Source organism: Buteo buteo, chromosome Z, assembly GCF_964188355.1.
Source record: "Buteo buteo chromosome Z, bButBut1.hap1.1, whole genome shotgun sequence".
Taxonomy (NCBI): Eukaryota; Metazoa; Chordata; class Aves; order Accipitriformes; family Accipitridae; genus Buteo; species Buteo buteo.
The window spans coordinates 63,614,944-63,636,464 of record NC_134204.1 but is presented as its reverse complement, the minus strand read 5'-3'; the positions used below and the strand labels follow the sequence as shown (position 1 = coordinate 63,636,464).

Here is a 21,521-nt window from a genome sequence, read left to right as displayed (position 1 = left end):
AGTTTGTTTTCTGCAGTTTTGAAAATGTTTGCGCATCAGATGTGCCTGGCAACAAACATGAAAGAAGCTGTACAAACTCTAAAGATGCTTCCTTTTGTCACAGAGTAGTTACAACTGAGTAACTATAAAGGCTTCCTCTCCTCTTGCAGGTGGCAACCAATGAAGTGAAAAAGTGAACTGAGACTCAGTTTCAGGTCCTTGCTTTCCTAGATGTTTACTTTGCAGCTGTAGGTGAGTCCCTCTGTGATCCAGTTCCTGACCTGACACAAAACAGTAGACTTTCATAATACTTCCTCAGGCAGTGGTATGAGGAAAAGGTACCTAAAAATTCAAGATGCTAACAAGCAATGGCAAATATGCCACAGGAGTGTTAAATATTTATAAGCATCCTGGAAAATGGCTATCAGGATAGATTTTACAACAAAAGAGTGCATGTATAAGTGATACAAATTGTTCCAGAGTAAAAGCAGCAGCATATGTAGTCATGGCATTTTATTACAAACAACCTATTTTATCACTTTTATTTTCTTACCTTCCCCTACACTAAGTATAGAGCTGTATCAACACTTATCTTCTTTCAGCTCCTTCCAACAAAATGTACCTACTTATATCAGGGCCAAACTTGGCCTATTTTTAGTTTGGGCAAGAGCATCAGCAATTTAACTACTTATATTCCTGACAGATATTATTTGATAGGATGACAGGCATTTCACGCCATAGTGTATGTTACCAGAGTAACAAATTTTAAAACTCGGATAATTTAACAAAAATATCCTATTACCACAAATGTTTGGGCAAATTAAGTGTGTTTGGCTAGATCAAGTACAGTGGTCTGATTTGTGTAGATATAATAACTGACAAAAATGAGGCTGCAAAACTGTTTATTTTTGTCTCCTCCTCTTTGGATGCAATTTAAATACGCAGTACAACATGTAACAATTTATCTGAGCTTTGCTTAAATTAACGTTTCTCACAGGAGTGTCAGTGAGACCTTTGTGAGTATATCACAGTCAAGAATAATAAGGTCAGTAGAACTGGTCTGTTTGTGAAGAGAAAAAACAATCAAATGTTAACTTTCAGATGTTTCCCGGTTCCCCTAGTTTAGTGATTATCCTTATACAAGCTTCCTTTATTCTTTGCTTTTAATCTATGCTAAATGGACTAGAGTATGCTTTTGGTCAAACATTTCATTAGTATAAACTGATTTCTACTTAAGAGAGTACTTTTCTCTGTGTGAAAAACTTGCACTAATTCTGTACCAGGTCATGGGAATGACTGGTTGGGTGATTTTAACAGCTGTCCGATTTTACTGAGCTGTATTTTCTGTTTGCAAACTTTAAATCACAAACAATCAAGAGGTATTTGCTGTGATAGGCCTATGAAGCAGCATTCTGCTGTGGTACATCCGCATCAATTTGAGAAGTCATTTGCCAAGTAATCCTGAAATGGTTATTTATCAGTTCTTCACCACTGACCCTTGGCATGAAGACTTCACTGCCCATAGACCAAAAAAATCAAAGAAAGTTGCTAGATGGCCTGTAATTATTAAATCCCACATCTATATGTTTCCACAGCTCACCTTTGGAGACATCCACATGAAGCTGTAAAATGCAGCAAATCTGCAAGAACTGCTTGTAGGTGCAATACAGTCCTGCTTTGTGCTGTGGCTTGCGGTGCTCCACAGTACACTTTAGTAAGCAAACCAGGAGCTGTGACTGTAGCACAGGTAAGCATCTGCATGCTGGCTTTAATCTAACTAGATAAAGTACCTGCAGCAGCAAAGATCCAACGACCTGAACTTGGGAGCAAGTGGCAGCCCAAGAACGCCATGTGCTGAACTGAAATGTCTATCTGTACTGCAGTCGGATGCATGGCTTTGTGGTGTTACCCAAGATCACTAGAAAAATGGTATCATACTGTGTGCACTCAAAACCGCAATCATATGTCCTGTTTACAGACAGACAGACATAGGATTAACAGCATTAACAAAGTACTTCACACAACCAAGGCCCAGGAAATTAGAACAGCATTTGCAAGGGTGGGTGAGTGAAATTATCCACCCCCTTAATTTATATTAAAGCATTTACATAAAAAAGCTAATTATTCCTGCATTATTCCTAGTATTTTGTCTCTCCAGTTATTTCACTTCTCTAGAATTAGGCAATTATATATTTTATAGATTTGTGTCTACAAACACTGTGTCTTTGAAATTTGATTATGGTCATGCAGTGAAGTAGCTCTAGGTCTATAATCAGACTATTTCTGATTTATAAATTTCAGACTATTTTGACAAGAGAAGGGGCTGGAAAAATTCTTAATGAAAGCTGAGATTCTTCCATGTTTCCACACGCTGAGATGGTGAGGTGGAGTGATGCTACAAACCCCTGAGATGTAAAAGTGTTGCTTCTATCTGAATGAAATTAAACAAGATAAAGTGGACTGTCACTGTAAACAGATTAATCCAGCAGCTGCCTTGCAGTATGGTATGCCATCCTGAAAACAGGTGGCCAACAGATGTACAGACCCCTCAAAGTTAGCAGAGAGCAAGAAGCAGAGCACATCCCTCATCTTACAAGTCCAGTCTCTGCTGCCATCCTCTCCCAGGGCACTGTGGACATGCAGGGGCACATCTGGCCAGGTGTGACCACCATGCAGGTTGGGTGACAACAGTGTGCCTGAGCAAGCAGTGTGAAGCAGCCAATGCAAACGGCTCTCAAGGAGCTTCACAGCACTGCCCATCTCAGGGAGGCTGTTCATCTCAGCTCTGCGGAGCTCCTTAGTTGATATCCCACTTACTGACTCACATGAACACCTCTAATTTGAGCAATGAATGCTTTATTGAACCAGTAGGTCAGGCTTTGAGCATGTATTTTTCTGCCCTTACAAGGAGCATGCTGCAAATCATTATTGGCTTGCCACCACACTCCATAAAATGTGCTTCCAAGAAACAATTTTTATGTTCATCTCAGCTAAAGTAACTGCTCTGCAGCCTAACCATTTCTGTATTTTATGGGGTCAATTGCTAATTACCATTTATAACTTTCCCATTATTTTGTCTTAGAGTTAAGATGAAATATTAAAACCTATACAGACATAGACTACCCACAAGCAGAGCTGCCAATTCCCTGTTAGTCTGAAAGACCTGTTCCCAATTGTCACAATTACACACAGGGCTGCTGGGTTACCCAGGTTCTCTTGAAACGTTTCAAGAAAAAAATCAATGAGCTTGAATTTAAAGCTTGAATTTAAATAAACCTTCACAAGAAGAAGATTCAAAGTACATATTTTCTATACAGTTTTAGGTTTTGTTTTAATTTCAGAATGTCCTGGGTAACAGGAATTCCAGTTTCGGCCCAGCTCATACATAAAGTATCTTCTCAGAAAGTCTTTCAGTCAAGACTTCAAGATTAAAACACTCTAAAGAAGACTTTTGAATGTGCTTTTTCATCTGTATAAAGCTGGGTACTACCACTGAAATCATGCATCTGAGACAGTCTATGTATCAATGCAAGATATAGATGTCATTCTTCACCATAAGTGATAAAGTTTGGGGATACAAAAAGTGGTGTGACAGAAAAATCCCAGAACAAATGAAAATAGATGCTTTATATGTGACCCAGTCTATCTTTCTGAGTTACTCTGGTGTAATTCAGTAACCAGCATGGCAGTGGACAGCAGGTAAAAGCAGAATTTAAAAAAGCTGACCCTTCTGAATGAAAGGATACTTCTTTGTTCCAACTAGGGCATTTATTTAACAGCTGCTTCAGGTGATTTGATTCTTTGCATGACCTTTTTTTTTGAATGAAACTAAGAGTTTCTCAAGTAAAGAATTCCTCCGATGTTTTAGGGGCTGTTCTTACTGGGACATTGCTTGACCTTCTCAGCAAGGTCAGCAGCTCTCTCTTTGTATGGGAGTAACCTTTGTAGTCCTAATGGACGAATATTATCTTTTTTTAAAAAAAATAAAAGTTTCAAAATTATCTTTTTTGTATTTTAAGCTTGGCAGACTATTCTGGCTCTATCTCCATTCAAGATGAACATGAGGTCCCTGAAGAACACATCAAACAATACAATAAAGCACAGCTGTAATTGCACAGCCCTGCAGTATCTTCCATAAACTCAGCAGGGAGTTTTCACTCTGTAGGTTACTGAGAATTTTTATTTTGAGCATCCATAAGTAAACTTGTATTATTAATGCAAAGAAAATAAACCATTCATTATTAGAGCAACTGTTTTCTGTGCACATGTCCACACTTCTAATTTGCAGCTATAATCCTTCAATTGATGCATATTCTTCAGACTGAACAAGCTTTCATGGAACTACTGCAAGTTACATCAATGTGCTTGCATTTGTCCTGTTAGGTGCCCAAAAGTCTGCTTGTACATGTAAACCTCCTGGCTGCAAATACTGATTAACTGAGCTTGTACAAGCATATGCTTTCAAAAAATGAAAGAGAAATGCACTATCTGCATATGATAGTACTGTTAATCTGTTAAATGTAAATCGTTTGATCAAAGAAGCAACATTTCTGTATCTCATAAAGCACAGTACATTTGCAGGCAAACCATCAGATGGATAGAGATGATTTGTGGGATTGTATAGACTTCAGCACAGTAAATCACATGCTGACATATCAGATTAACAGGCCCTGTGTCTTGTAATATACGATTTCAATGGTAAAGCTGACCACATGTAGGTAATATTCCCCAAAGACACACAAGCCTTTGTGAATGGGTTCTTTTGCTCACCCACATGAACTTGGTGGCATCGCCAAACAGTGAAGGATGGGTCCAGAAGCACTTACAGCTAGTACAGCACTGGTCATTTTCAATAATACATTTTATGGCTGAGTTCAAAACAAGTTATACATTCATTAGAACAGGCCTTATTATATGCTGTGGTCTAACTATCTGACTAATTTGGTTGTTATTTCTGTTCCTGACTCATTTATACACAGATTTCTGTAAATATGTTTGATAACTGTTGAATGGTTTATGCCAACAAATTTCAGGCTATTAGGTATTCATGAACTGCTCTTTTCAGCTATTCCCTTTTTATAGTTCGTTAGTGTCATTGCCACTGTTCCCAAAGCTGGGTGGAGGAGGACACTTTTAAGATGCAAGAACAGTGTGTAAATCAAAAGGTAAGTAGATTTTTTTTTTAGTTCAAAATAGTCACATTTGTAGGATTTAGAAAATTGTACTTGGCATTTTCTTGCCCATTCCTGCTTTTCACCTATACAGTTACAAATCCAAGACTTTCCTCTCTTCTCAATGAAAATTATTAATCCAGCTTTTATTCTAAGTGATGTAACCAGTTTTAGACATCTGGCATTCTGTAAAAGACTTCACATTCACACCATCCTTCTGAATAAATAAATTGCCATGTAACAGTAGTCCCTTAGAAATTGAGAGCTGTTAGGTGATAGGACATTTCCTATCATCCTGTACAACATTTTGTCTTAAACCTACTTGAATTTCTTGGGACTCCTCAGCTGCATGATAAAGATCTGGAATATGTCATGTGTACTTATCTTATTAGCCAAGTGCAAAGCTTGCTGCAATTTAAGAAATTGCCCTTAAATAGTAAGCTAGAATACCTGTCCTTCTCTGAATCAACTCACACTTACAGATCCATGTGAACCTTCAACTGTTACCCAATGAAGGTTTGATGCATCAGGGCTACCATTAATATTGTAATCTCCATCACAGATACCAAATTTTCCCATGTGATCAATGTCCCTAGTTTTGGCTGGGATAGAGTTAATTTTCTTCATAGTAACTTGTAGGGGGCTATGTTCTGGATTTGTAATGAAAACATTGTTGATAACACAGGGATGTTTTAGCTATGGCTGAGCAGTGCTTATGCAGCATCAGGGCCTTTCCTGCTTCTCATGCTGCCCCAGGCTGGGGTTGCACAAGAGGTTGGGAGGGGACATGGCCACGACAGCTGACCCCAACTGACCACAGGGATATTCCACACCATATGACGTTCATGCTCAGCATATAAAGCTGCAGGACGAAGGAAGGGGTTGACATTCAGAGTGATGGGGTTTGTCTTTCCAAGTAACCCTTAGGTGTGATGGAGCCCTGCTTTCCTGGAGATGGCTGAACACCTGCCTGCTGATGGGAAGGGCTGAATGAATTCCTTGTTTTGCTTCACTTGTGCATTTGACTATTAAACTGTCTTTATCTCAGCCCACAAGTTTTATCACTGTCACCCTTCCAATTCTCTCCCCCATTTCACTGGGGGCAGTAAGTGAGCAGCTGCACAAGGCTGAGCTACTGGCTGGGGTTAAATCACGACAATCAACTATATGCTGTACCATTCAATTTTGTAAGCAGTAACATAGATGATGATTGGGGAAGGCCTAGTTGTGAGTCTAATGATCAAATTAGACTATTGTGTTCAAAATATTTCAGGTGGGATGAAATCATGACAATGTCAGGTGCACATTAAGTCTTGCATGTTTTCTCTGATGACCCACCCTGAATCTCTGACCTGCTGCTTAAATGACACCTGTACTAGGAGACTTGTAATCTCCTGATGCTAAACAATTTTTCTGGTAGGTCAGCCCTGAACACTGATAATGAGGGGTCCTGAAGTCACTTCAGTGTTGCTTGATAGTACATAGAACCTGTAACTCTACACTTGGAAGAACCACATAAATGACCCCATGCCCCAAAACTGCCTAAAATTTAGAGGTTCTATACTTTATAATCTGAATAACACAGCAAACCAGTAGAACCTCAAAGGAAAGCAGGGAAAGAATCCCTTGCAGAAACTCTTCAGAGACTGAAAATGGACAGTTGGAAAAGGATATAGAGAAGCATGTAGAGATAGTGAGATGGTTAAGAGAGGTAGGCAGACATGTGAAAGCAAGGCCTTATAACTAATTTAGAGAGCTCGCTTCATAAATTAGAAACTGTGAGCTGACTTTCTTAGCACTATGTGTCAACAAATAACACTAGAATTTACAGGACTGGTTTTGTCCCTACATGTCTCCAATCCCTATGGAAAATGTCTCAACTACATTAATGACAGCATGTTAACGCCTCCTCTGCCAGGATCTATGAACTGTGCTGGAAAAAAAATGGCAAGTGACCGAGCAGGCTGAGAGCAGCAGGAACATACAGTGACTTCCCTCTCCAACAGATCACCCCAACCTGTGAATTCTGTGCCTAAGATCCATAGGGTGCCTTCCATATTTGATCCTGTGTTCCCTGATGCTTCATACAATTTAGGAGTAAATGGAAGAAATGCTGAAAGGAGGCAATTGTAAGCTATGTAAACTTGAACCAGAACAGGTGAGTATTTGAGTTTCAGGAGACTCATCTATGCCTCCCTTTATGGCCACTGAATTCATGTGCAGATTTGGCAAATCACACAGAATCAGACCTAAAAACCACCTCTGATGCATAAAGTGTGATTTGGGGTGCAATTTCTGTACTTAAAAAAACCTGCAACCCCTGAGGACCCTGGAGGTTCTTATGTTACTGCAGGTAAAATCTGTGGCAACTTCAGCTTTTGGTAAGGTCTAGCTACTCAGTGATAAGAAACTATCTGGGACCTTCAACCTAAGTTTTTTGAGGTCCTTACTACAACTGCAATACTCTGACCATACTTTCATAAACTTTGGGGTGAACAAGCTCTGTATGAAGCTCAGTGGTAATAAAGCTGTCTCTCTTTAAATCACATTTCACATATCCACTACATAGGAGGAAGAAGACCTGGCTTATAACACACAAGTTCTTAGGTGACATAACACACAATGTAAAAGGCAACATTATAGTGTGTGTCTGCTATAGGCCACCTGATCAAGAAGAACAAGAGGATGGGGCACTCTACTGACAGATAGAAGCAGCATCACATTTGCAGGACCTGGTCCTCATGGGGAACTTCAAGCATCCTGTTATGTGCTGGAGGGACAACAGAGCAGGACACAAGCAAACCAGGAGGTATCTGGAGCACATTCATAGTAACTTCCTCCTCCAAGTGAGTGAGGAGCCAGTCAGGAGAGATGCTCTGCTGGACCTCATACTCGCCAACAAGGAGGGATTCACTGGGGATGTGAGAATCAAAGGCAGCCTTGGTTGCAGTGACCATGAGATGCTGGAGTCCAGGATCCTGAGGGCAGGGAGGAGAGTGAAAAGCAAGATGACAACCCTCGACTTCAGGAGAGCAGACTTTGGCCTCTTCAAAATCTCCTTAGAAAAGTCCCATGGGACAAGGTCCTAGAAGGAAGTGGGGGTCTAGAAAGCTGATAATATTCAAGGATCACCTCCTCCAATCTCAAGAGCAGACCATCCCAGCAAGTAGAAAGTCAGGCAAAAGTACCAGGAGGCCTGTATGGATAAACAAGGAGCTCCTGGCCAAATTAAAACACAAAAAGGAAGGATACAGAGTGTGGAAGCAAGGATGGGTAACCTGGAAGGAATACAGAAACATTGTCCAAGCATCCATGGATGAATTTAGGAAGCTAAAGCCCAAATGGAATTGAATATGGCAAGGGATGTCAAAGGCAAGAAGAAGGGCTTCTATAAGTAGACAGGTGACAAAAGGAAGGGTAGGGCCTGCTGCTGAATGAGGCAAGGGACCCGGTGACAGAAGACATAGAAAAGGCTGAGGTACTGAATGCCTTCTTCACCTCAGTCTTTACTAGGGAGACCAGCTTTTAGGAATCCCAGGCTCCAGAGACCAGGGGGAAAGGCTGGAGCAAGGAAGATGTACCTGTCATGGAAGAAGATCAGGTCAGGGAAGACTCAATCAAATTGAACATATCTAAGTTCATGGGCCCTGATGGGATACACCCACAAGTGCTGAGGGAGCTGGCAGATGTCACTGTGAGGCCACTCTCAATAATCTGTGGTCAATCATGGTGACTGGGAGGAGTACCCAAAGACTGGAGGAAAGCAAATGTCACCCATGTCTTCAAGAAGGAGCACCCAGGGAACTGCAGGCAGGTCCGCCTCACCTCAGTCTCTGGGAGGGTGATGGAGCAGCTAATCCTGGAAACCATTTCCAGGCACATGAAGGACAAGTCAGGCATCAGGAGTATTCACCAAGGGCAAGTCATGCTTGACCAACTTGAGAAACTTCTATGATGAAATGACTGGCTTCACAGATGAGGGGAGAGCAGTCAATATTGTCTAGCTGGACTTCAGTAAGGTCTTTGACACTGTCTCCCGTAAGATCCCCATAGACAGCTGCAAGTATGAGCCGGATAAGCAGACAGTAAGGTGGCTGAACAACCAGGCCCAGCGGGTCGTGATCAGTGGCATGAATTCTAGTCGGAGGTCAGTAACGAGGGGTGTACCACAGGGGTCAATACTGGGTCCAATCCTGTTTAACATCTTCATTAAGTAGCTGGATGATGGGGCAGAGCGCACTCTCAGCAAGTTTGCTGATGACGCCAAACTGGGAGGAGGGGCTGATACACCAGAGGGACCTGGACAGGTTGGAGAAATGGGCTGACAGGAACCTCATGAAATTCAACAAGGAGAAGTGCAAAATCCTGCACCTGGGGAGGAACAACATCAGCCACCAGTACATGCTGGGGGCTGCCCAGCTGGAAAGCAGCTTGGCAGGAGGGGGATCCTTGTGGACACCAAGGTATAGGCATGCACCAGTAATGTGTCCTTGCGGCAAAGAAGGCTAATTTTATCCTGGGCTACCTTAAAAGAAGTCTTGCCAGCAGGTTGAGGGTGATGATCTGTCCCCTCTGCTCAGCACTGGTGAGGCCACATCTGGAGTGCTGTGTCCAGTGCTGGGCTCCCCAGTACAAGAGAGACATGGACACACTGGAGAGAATCCCGCGAAAGGCCACCAAGATGATGAAGGGACTGGAGTGTCCCTCCTATGAGGAAAGGCTGAGTGACCTGGATCTGTTTAGCCTGGAGAAGAGAAGGCAAATTTTACCTGTGAAGTAAAGTATGCAGGAGGTAGTTATTGATGTGTTATGAAGTGTGGTAGTAATTGCCTGGAAACAAATACTTTACGGATCTAGCTCCTAGCCTCAGTACCTCATGTGCCCCTCATCCATAAAACATGGAAATGCTAACATGTTTTCTCACTGTGGTGTTGCAGTTGTAACATGGTAATGGTGCAAAAAGAATAACTGAAATTAGTTATAATGGTGAAATGAATAATTTTCCTGGCATTCTGATTAACAGATTTTTGGTTTCTCAGTTGTAGATATTAGGGCCCTCATCTGCAGGAATTAGAACTTTTCCCACAAATTCTTGAAAGCCACATCACAGAGTTCTTTTGACTTTGTATTTTCTCATATTATTACATTCAAATCCTATACCTACTATGTTTGTCACTCAATCTAGAAACCTACAATTATTATGATGCTATTTCTTCTTGTAGCACTATTCTTTTATCAGTGTATAAAGAGCTAAAACCTATATGAGTGTTATGTATCTTGCAGACAGAATCCAAATTTCTGCAGGCTGATATTCCTGAGAGTACTGCTTAGAGGTCCTCAGGAGTTAGCATATCATGTAATCTTTGCAATTCTAAAATAAATCTGAAATCAGAATTCACTCAAAAAAAATGTAAATGAAAGTGACTTGAATACCACAGGACTGAAATACAAATCAAACCATCTTATCTATGGTATTTCTTATTACTTATGGAAATGTTTCCAGCTGTTTTCAACTATATCTACTAAAAGCATGCCCAGTTGGATTTTCAAACATCCGTTCATTCATTATATACAAAGTATAATGGAATAGCTTGCTGGAAACAAACAGTAGTATTTGAAGGCTGCTTAAAACAAAGGGGGAGGAATAACAAAGGAAGTGGGGTGGGTTTTTTTACATTTGTAGGAAAACATGTTTTTAGTTATTTTTTATTTATTCAGGTTTGAGGTTTTTTTGGTTTTGTTTTGGGTTTGTTTTTTTTTTTTTTTCCTTAAGGAAGCCCTTCCTAAGTGATTCGAGCAGAGAGCAAGTTCAGTTTGGCAAAAATTTGGGATGATCCTCACCCATACACACTAGTCTTGCAGCCATCAGCCGTCACAATATTCAGCTTAGAAAGTTGCACTGAACCTTAGTTCCAGTCTTAAGAGATGCTCTGAGCCGGTGACATTATCTCATGGACATCAGACAGTGATGCTGGTTTCATGATTTCTCAAAGAAGCTTCTGTAACCGGAACCCAAAGGCTGTGCCACTTACACAGTTACTGTGTTAGTTTCCACCTTTGGTTTTCCATTCCTCCCTACATGTGGTTGGTCTTTCTCTTAAAGGATGTAAGACAAAAGGAGACCACCTCAGCCAAAGAGGATATATTTTATCTTGAAATATGCCAGTGTAACCAGTTTGTCACGTGAGCACATCCTGATTACAGAGTTCTTGTTAAAATAAAGCCTCTCTCTTACAGACCTCACATTTGCCTCTCTAAGGGGCTACAGAGAACTCAGCTCCAGGCCAGAGGAATAAACCCAGGATGCTATGTTTTAAGTTGTACACTGTCCCTGTTTTATTCCAACAGCTGAACTGCCACTACTGAGAAAACACTGTGGTTTCTCATCTTTTGTCCTCTTCATTTTTTGTGCATGCAGTTTTCCACTGATTCTTTGCTTGACAGCATAGAACAAGCTCAATCTCTCTCTACTCAAATGAGTAACTGTCACAACTGTGATGACAGGATCACAGCACACATTTCTTAAAAACAACAACTTCCTAAAGTGCAGAGGGAGAAGAGTTTCAGAGATCCCCAGCACAAGCCTCACAGACCACCCATCTATGAAGAAGCCCTGTCTTCCCTGCAGTACAGCTCCATCAAAGGCATGTCTCCAGATTTCTTTAACAGACTGTAAATAATGAAGGGTTTCTAAAGAGAATGACTATAATCTCAGGATAGCCTAATATTTACCTCTGTACCTTCACACAGCCCTTTTGCAGGGTTGTGTCTTTGCTCTAGGCATTAAATATATCCTCACACAGCAACACATTTCATTCTGATCCCCTGTCTTGCCTCTCTACATTTATGTGCACCCGAGACACACAAAGCTCCTCTAGGCTTGCTTAAAGCCATGGAGAAGACAAATCACTGTAGGCAGGAAGGGAGCAAAATCTGCATGGATGGGTTGTTAGAAGAAAATGTGTGGCTCAGATAATTTCATGAAAGTTCCTGTTAAGTTATTCAAAGCTAAACATGTGTCATTTGTTTCTTTTTTTTTTTTTTTTTTTATGAATTAATCATCTAAGGGATATTATTTAGTTTCTTAGAACTACTTGTTCAACAATACAATGTATACAGTAGGTTGAACTTCCTTGAAGTGTGTAACAATGAGTTGAGCTTTATATTTTCCTCTTTTTAATAGCTCATCTTTGTATTTCTGAAAAATAAGCTGTGAATACCAGAAATGAGTGTTAGCTAATTACCTACAAATTAAACAGAGTAAGGAAAAAAGAAATGTAATACATACTCTCTGTTCTTAAAATCTTAACCTGAGGTATGACTTACTCAGGCAGAGCACAGCAATTCAATCTAAATGGCGACAGGTAATAAATATTGTTCTATGTTAAGTGATTTTTACACATCACCTGCACTGCAATGTGATATAATACAATACATTGTAATGCAGATGGCATGTTAAATAACTTTATGTATGTAGGACAGGCTTTTTTCAATTGCAGAATGGGATTTTTTCCTTTTCTAAAGGATGTCCTATCAATACAGACAAAAACCACTTTTTGCTTTCGAAGGACTAAACCAGCATATTACAAAGCTATTTTTCAGTAAAATTTCCACTTTGACTAACTGGTGTTTGATTTCATAGCATCTAAAGCAAAAACCTACAGGTATCTTACTGCAGGAAAAAAAAAATCTTTCAGTTCTCTCTTCTTTTTTAGGGCATTTATGTAAAATGAACTTTCTTGTTCTTCTTTAGACACTACGCATTTGATGGACTTAACTTTTACTCAAAAGCTCCTTCTTTTGGAATGTAGTGAGTCAGACTGTGGAAGCCAGATTCCACTTATATATGAGGGAAAACTGGATATAAGCAGTGGAAAACTCAAAGCCTTACTGCCTTATTTCTTTATTCAAAATAATTTTGACTTAAATATTTTTTTCATCTTTCAGAAGAAACATAACAGTGTGAAATGCACATGAATGAGATGATGACATGGGTGACAAAAATGAGCTAACCAGGAAAAATAATCTACATTACTTGTGGTAATTAAGAAATTACCATTTCCCAATAATTACCAAGCAATGGCATATGTGATGTGTGTATGTGTGTGTGAATGAATAACAGAAGAGAATGTGTGAGCTAGTTGACATACCTTTTTAATGGTAAGTACTGATGTGCAGTTGGCTGTTCTCATGTAGACTTACATATAAAACTATTACTTTTCCTTTTTGAAAAATTTGAAAAAAATTAGAGCATTGCATTGCATATTAATGCAATGTGTTAATTAATACCAGCTTTGTGAGAAAAAAATTGACCTTAAATATACATATATATGTACATATATTCCAAACATCTGTCATCTGGAGAAAAAAAGAATACTGCCATAGCACTTCAGACAAATTGGAGTATTGTTAGGCTCTTGCTTTCTCTGTGGACCTGGTATGTCTGCTAAACTTCACCACTCTCAGATGTCAGTCCAATAAGAGTACTGACAATTACTGCACCACAGGAGATACATATATATGTATACATATATATGTGTGTGTGTGTGTGTATATATATAGTCTCATTATAAAGTCTATAGAGAAACAGGCATATGGAGGCAGGAGGCACTCAAATTGTAAATCCTGTAAGGCCACACGGCAGCAAATGGAAATTTTCATTTTATAGCTACAAACATACATCTTTTTCTCCAAAAGTCAATGAAAGACCAATTTACTAATTCTGACTACCTCCAAGTGTGATACACAGTCCCCACCCCCTGCTGTGGCACTTGCCTTCTCAATCGATTTGGAAGGCTCAAGCAAAAGCAGCACCCCTCCAAGAAAACAGACCAAACATTTGCATGAGCCTCTTGATTACCACTTAATGCCACCAATTCACTGCAAGATGAAAAATCCAGCCAACTATACTCTCTGTATAGTTGGGAATATATATAGTTTATAATACATATATAATATACATGCATGTGTATAAATATACATAAATCTATGCATGTATCTGCAAACATGAATGCAACTGAGACTTTATATATATGCCTTTATAGACCATTATAATCTTCTTCAGGCCCTAACTCTAGATATCCAACCCCACTTATCCAGGAGGGAAGCCTGTTACCTTTACATTTGCTCACACTCCTCTCTGCTCCACAGACAAACTATTTGTTGTTCTCAAATTGTCTAACCAGTTAGAACAATTAGAGTAATCCCAGCACAACTATTTCCAGTGTATGTGTTGCTTGAAAACTGTTTCTCTGTCTCTGATCTGAGAAAAAGTTCATGTGCCTGAACGTTTGTCTGATTTTGAACATCAACCAGTCTGCAAGAAGAATGCTGCTTCATAAATACTGATTTTAATTAAAGTACTGAGGAAGTATTAGTTAAGCATCACAAACCCTGTGAGGGAGGATGCCCACACATGAAAAAAATGAAATCAAAATGAGAATTCTCCAAAAGAGTCTCTGTACTTGCATGCCCCATTGACGGAGACACAGACGGCCTAATATTTCATAATATTTAATCACTCTTATAGGATAGTGCCTATCAATTAAAACCTCAGAATATTAACCAGGCTATCCTTCAAAGCATTGCTGAGAAGCAAATCAAATAAGTATTATGTCATTTTTATGGATGAGAAAGTTGAACTAAAAAGAAATACCTCAGTCAACAGCACAGGCTGAATTGGGAATACACCAGGACCTAGGCTCCAGACAACCCAGCTCAGCATCCTGTTCTCCTTTCCACAGAGCATGTTGCTTTATTGCAATGGCAGCTCCCAAATTACTTCAGTTACAGTTGTTAGTACTTGGTAGACCTATAACGTAGGCAGGCACTTGGTGTCTTAATTTAGAAACTGCAGAACAGAGGACATCTGTTCTCTTCACTATTTTTAAAGCAACTTGTCCAGACTCAGGTAGGAAATTTAAAGCAGAGGTGGATCTAATTTCTTGGAAGGCATTCACCTGCCCAGACTGAGACAATCTCCAGGGTGGCCCTAGTTCATGTGCTGTCTGTCTTTCTCAAAACACACCAAAAGGAGGCAAAGGTTTGCAGATGAGAAGTTTCATTTCATGAACAGCACATAAATATGTTTGCTCCCTTCAGGAATCCTGTGTTCTTCCAATATGATCCACATGCTATATGTTGTTTGCATTTACATTTACATTGTAAATTGCCTTTACATTTACATTGTTTGCATTTGCAATTTACATTTGCAGTTACATGATTCAAACCTTTATATTTATTATCTGCATTGAATTTAAGAGATCTGCTAAACCTAGCAAAAATCAAATAATGAGTATATAATACAATCCTACATTTCAATTATGCTCAGGAACTGAGCATAAAGGTTGGATAAGCAAATCAAAGGCAATAATTTAGCATGCTTATTCACCTGTTCTATAGATGTTGTTTTATAAACATATATCTTTTTGTATCTGTTAAGAATAAGTCCAAATTTAATTTCTTGTACATTATGTGAAAGTTTTTTCCCCACTAATACATATATCAATTTTTCTGTGGACTTCTTTAGCCCTTCTAACAGTTGCCTCTTAGCTGCTCTGGAAGTTATGGTCCTAATATGCCTGTCAGTTTCCTAAATTTGACAGTCAGACACTTCAGGAGTAAAAACCAGAAGTGTTCTTTGAACTAAATTTTATTCACCAGAAGTGTAATTTAAAGGATTCAAAACTACTCCTAAACTTGGGCTGAATTTGACAAAACCAAAGCAAACCAGGGAACTGAAGCATTCTGTTTCAGTAGTTTTGAACCAGCAAAAAAAGCATTTTTCTCCTCCTTTTGGAACTGTATAATTTTAATTAATGGTTAAGAATGATTAAACCTCTAAATACCCCCCCCCCCAATTATTTAATTTTCTTGACAAAAAAAGATTGTATAAACATATTTTCTCCTGTTTCTCTTGGTTGGCTTACTAGTGATCAGAAAAAAACCAAACAGAACTGAATGAATAATCTAAGAATTCTATTTTATTAAGCTAGATGGTGAAGAAATATTAATTAAAGAATCTTCTACAAACTCACATCTCTTCATAAAGATGTATTCTCAGCATTGGCTGATATGTCCTGCCCAAAGTTTTATTTGCTCTCAAATAAGAATGCATTAGTCAGGCAAAATGAAAAATTAATCTTATTATTTAAATGAAAAGAACACCAATAGGCATTTTATATTTCTTGCAGTCTGTTCCTAGGACACTACTTCAATCCGAAAGGATCATTTGTTTCTTATCTGAGCTGTTCCCATGGGACAAAAGTAATCACTTCTAATGCTTTACTTCAAATTACAGTACTGTAGTCATCAGCATTCACAAATCCAGAGCTGCCAGTCAGTCACCAGACTCCTAATCACACATCACTTGTTATCACTTCCAAAACAAGCTGGACCACCCCCTCCCTGACCCTCACCCTGTTTTAACAGACACTCTTCCTCAGTGAGTTATTCTTGTTTGGTGCAGTGTTTAAAGTCAGTCAGTTTGAATGGAAAAAACGGAGTATTTGCTTTTCCACCATCTTCCTTTGTCTTCTAATTTCCTGTGCTCTTCAGAGCTCCCTTATGTGCATTTAAGAAAAGAAATTGAAGAAATGGGACTTTGCATCAAAAGCAAACAGTCACAGGTTCTTTTTCTCCCATCACTTTTCCTCCACTATTGAACTGCCATCTGTTTTTTCTAACTGTTTAAAAAAAGCCAACAGGAATCTCAAGCCAATCAACATTTTGGTATGTGATTTGGCCCACACTTGGTTATTTTTACACCAAGACACTCTGAGCAAAGATTAGGCCTCCTGCTGTGGGAGCACTGTAACACACAGTTAGTTCTGTCTCTGTGATAATAATTATGTCTCCAAATTGGAACAGAGCTACAGTAGCTCATGGCACACAGACACAAGCAGTGGCACATCCTTACAGTATCACCTCCCATGTTCTCAGTTATACAAATAAGCTCAGTTGTGTAACAGAATCACTTGTTCTCATAACAAAACATCCCAAAGTGTATTAATTACACTGGGAACAACTCATTTGCGTAAACTGCTTAACCACACTGCTAATATAATCAAGAGAGCATTAAGCCAAGCTATTGCTGCTGTGCAAACAATTTACATACATAACCATATTCTTATATTCTACTTGCTTGCCATTTTTCCTACACTTTTTAAAAACCCCTGTGTTTCAATAAGTCTGCCAAAAGTCTAAATGGAATAGTTTCAGATACAAATAGATGGAGCTAGTATTAATGTGGCCACTATGAACATGAATTAATCTCCACAAAGGCCAAAAAAGAGCAAAGAAATATTTTTAAGCAATATCATTCTTTCTAGTGCTTTTCAGAATTAGAATTATCAGAAGATATACTCCTAAAACATTATGGGAATCATTGGCATAAAGAACTGATAAAAATTAAGTTCTCTGCATTTCCATAGGAAAGACAGAGCGTAGGCTGCAGCAATGCCAGCTCCTCACATGCTCTGCTTCCTCCAATGCACCAGATGCAAATTCAAAAGCAGCACACACAACTGAATTTCTGTGCCAATTTAAACTTTGGCTTACTTTCAAAGACGACAAATTAATGCCAACGCTTTACTCATGTGGAACCCACTCATTATGTCTTGCACAGAGACCACCAGTTAATTCAGCATTTAGACATGTTTACGCCTACCCACCCATCATTATGTTGCTACATGTGAACATTCCTGAACTTTATGGAATAATGGATGATTTAACATTGGAATAAATGGAATCAAAACCTCTCATGAATAAAAAACATGTCCATGCCTCACAGATTGCTTGTTTCCTCTCAAATTTCTCTTCGCCTGTTAGGAACATGAACTACTCTACCCTATCCCCCACACTCTTTCTGCTTGAAGTCTCTCAATCCATTACTGGATAGAGTAATAATGGATTTCTTCTCTAGTCCCTCTTCATGCTTTCCAACATCTATTTTGTAACACACACAAAAATAAATGTGGTAGAAGTGTGACATATATAGTGCTCTAAAAATAAGTGATGTCTCAACTGGTTCTCTTGCAATTTTATAGGGGGGAAAATCCTCCATGAAGTATTTAATTTTACTTGAGTTTGAGGCGGTGTTTTAATCAGTTTCTGAAAAAGACAAATCATGTAATGATATTTTTTGAGCAAAACAATGTATTAAAGTAAAATGAAATCACAGAACATTTAAATGATTCAGAACCTGCTTCTTTCCCCTAGTGAAAGAAAAAGACATTTTTGTCTGAAAGTTTTCCCCAAATCTAAGTCTATACAGACAACACCAGATGAAGGTACAAGCAAGATTTGTGGGGATAAGGCATTCCCAACAGAGTACTGTTACCTCTAAAAGCTGTTTTAATGATGATGAGAAGAAGAGCTCGATCACAGAAAATACAAGCTTAGCGGGGTCGTGTTTCCCTCACACAAAGAAACTGCACAGAAAAAAAACCCAGAGAAAATCCCAAACATATCCCAAAGCAAAGCAAAATAAAATAGAACGACTTACTGTCTTCTTCAACATTTTGACGGCGTAAGGTTTCTGGGTCCCTTTCTGCCTGCATCTGTAGACAATGGATGTAGCCCCACTAAATTTAAAAAAAAAAAAAAAAAAAAAAGGAAGAATAGTTGTACATATGCCTCTTTGAATATGTCAATAAACAGAGTTGCCTAGCTGAAACTACATTTTCTATTCCTCCCAGTTTGGGCAAAAATACCTTGTTTTTCCCCATAGATGCAACCAAAAAAACCAGTGTAAAAACTGTTCTTTGTTGAACCAGTGAAATTCAGTGGTTATTCAGCCAACAGAACTTGCAAGAGCTTGGGATGCCTCTTGGTCACACCTTTTCTGGCTCCTGACACATCCTGGAGGTTTCCACTGGGTAGCAAGGGACATAATCTGTCCCCAAACCTGTGACGACATACCTTGTCTTTGTTAAGGCAATACCTTTGCAACAGTTAGTTGCATTGGGTTTTTTTACTAACTGTTGAATGGCAGTAATGGGGAATGAGACAGAAAAGAAGAGACAATTATTGTGCTGCTCCCTGCCCAGTTGCCCAAACAGCCAAATTTGGCACCAGATGGCACAAGTAGCACTTTTGGTTAATTCAGTGGAAACTGGTGGGGCTTGTTCATAACAAAACTGAACTGGGCTTCTGGTTGCCTTCAAGGCATGCTCACTTGAATGTGCTGAATCTGAGCACTCGTAACATAAAATTATGGCTCTGCTGGTTGGAAGGCACTTCTCTGAGTGGGAGGTTGGGCTAGACAGTCTCCAGAGACGGGCTCAGGGGCTGAGGTTACTTGTGCTCTACTTGTTATCATCAGGGAAGGGACCTGTACTCTATGAATTAGCTAAAGAGAGGAAAAGCCTCTGGCAAAAGCGTAATGGTTACAAACAATTCAAATACCTTTATGTTCTGTGACATTTACTTTTAGATGCTGCTGAGCAACCCAGTGCCAGCCACCATCAAAATGGATGCTCTGAAGTGCTATGTGTCTGTAGGGTTCAGCATTCAGAAGATCTCGCAATGTCACGGAAAGTTAGAGGGTTAGTCGCAGCCTTGTGATGTACCTGCAATCCCGCATTCCCTTGTTAGTATAAAAGGAATTAACTGCACAATAAAAGGCAGAAGTTGGCGCTCACACTGTGTGTGTTATCTGTCTCTTTCCCTGGTCCGGGCCGACCAGTGATCTAAGCGTGGCACCTTGATATGTAGCGAACACTACATGTGTCAGCACTGGATTTAAGGCATTTTTGGAAGCCTCCTGCCCTCAGATTTGTCACCCACTCTAAGACTCAGCACTTTGGAATAGCTGCAGATTTTTAAGCTAGAGGGGACTCCCGCTATCATACATGACTTCCCGAATAACATACATAGCAGAACTGCACACAGCCACTCTGCAGTGGAAGGATTTCATATATATTGCACACTAAATTGCACTGCAGATCTCTCTGAACCAGAAGAAACCCATCTCAGTATGTCTACAGGAGATAACCACAAGCTACAATGACACAAGCAGATTTCTTTTAAGCAGTGGAATGGTATAGCCAAGTTTGACTGTATGAATAAAGCCATGATACAAGGTTTATCATTCTGGGTGCACTGCTGTACAAAACCACCATGCATGCTCTGCACGTCTCCCTCCTCAGCATGGGCACAGGTGCTACATAATGCTCTGAGTAGGCATGTCCATATTTTTATGGATATATGAGTGAGCACAAGAACTGGCATTCGATTGAGAAGATTTATTTCAGAAAGACCTCTTCATCAGGAAAGGTCACCTCCAGCAAGGGTCAGGCAGCTCAATCATCTGAGGGCTTCTGTGCATCAAACACACATAAAGTAATCTTCACTTCGTCTCAAATGCTAAAATGATTTGTTTGTCATAACAGTGTATTGATAAATGTGTGGGAGTACTGCAAGCCTCAGTGACTCCCAGAATCATTACATGAATTTAATTAGATCTCCTCTCCTTGGCCAAGTCTCAAAAGGCTCTATTTAGCAAGAAGAAAAAAATACACCACATCATTAAGACAACCCTCACATCTTTTAAGTACAACCAAAAATGTTAAAACATAAAATTTTAAGGACCTGCTGTGATAAAGTTCATATCACCAGTATTTCACTACAGCACTGTAATGGGGAAGTCACTGCATAAACTGCAAATCATTCTTGTACCTTGCTTCACATATTCAGAGTGCAACATAAACATTAAACTCATTTGTCTACATATGCTCTTACTAGGTAGGCAGCAAACCTAGAAATTATTTTATTTGGTTGAAGGCACAATTAGATAAGCTGTGCAGCTGATGAACCAAATAAATAGATTACCATTCCTGTGCACATTTCCAGGTGTTCCGTGCAGCTGTGGCAATGGAGGCCAGTCACTGTCCCTAGTGATGCTATTGTCAGCGTCTGTTTTACCAGTTTGTAACCTGGCTCTCCAGTCTTCCACATGAATAAAAACGTAGCCACTAGAACACCTCTGATGATTTAACAGAACTGGCTGAGTGATGAGATAGACAGCTACACCAGCAGGGGTTGCATGGCACCACCTTTAACAGTTCATTTGACTGTACCCAAAGCTGGAAGAAAGGCAGCATAATCCTCGAAAGACACATATGACAACCTGGAGAGACAGGAGTTTATGAAGGCTTGTCCAGTGAGCAGTTTGCCATCAGGCTCGTTAGTCACCATTCAAAACACACAGAGGTGCTAGCTTAGAAATTATTCCCTACTGTAAAGATTTTGGACAGCACATCCCTGGAGTCTTAATTTGGGGAAAAAATGATGACAAGGTATCACAAGATTTGGGAATGCTTTCAGAGAGTTCTCTTTTGGTTTATGTGCCTATGTCTGGCTCTGACAGAT

The 21,521-nt window shown here is 39.6% G+C and overlaps 1 protein-coding gene across 1 annotated transcript in view; it reads right to left on the bottom strand.

The window, feature by feature from the left end:
- The window catches only part of CAMK4 (calcium/calmodulin dependent protein kinase IV), a 178,565-nt gene that overhangs the window by 84,625 nt on the left and 72,419 nt on the right, over nt 1-21,521 (bottom strand). The window contains exon 2 of the mRNA XM_075019447.1: nt 18,655-18,733. Coding sequence (XP_074875548.1) covers nt 18,655-18,733 — 79 coding nt within the window. The remainder of the gene's footprint in view (nt 1-18,654; nt 18,734-21,521) is intronic.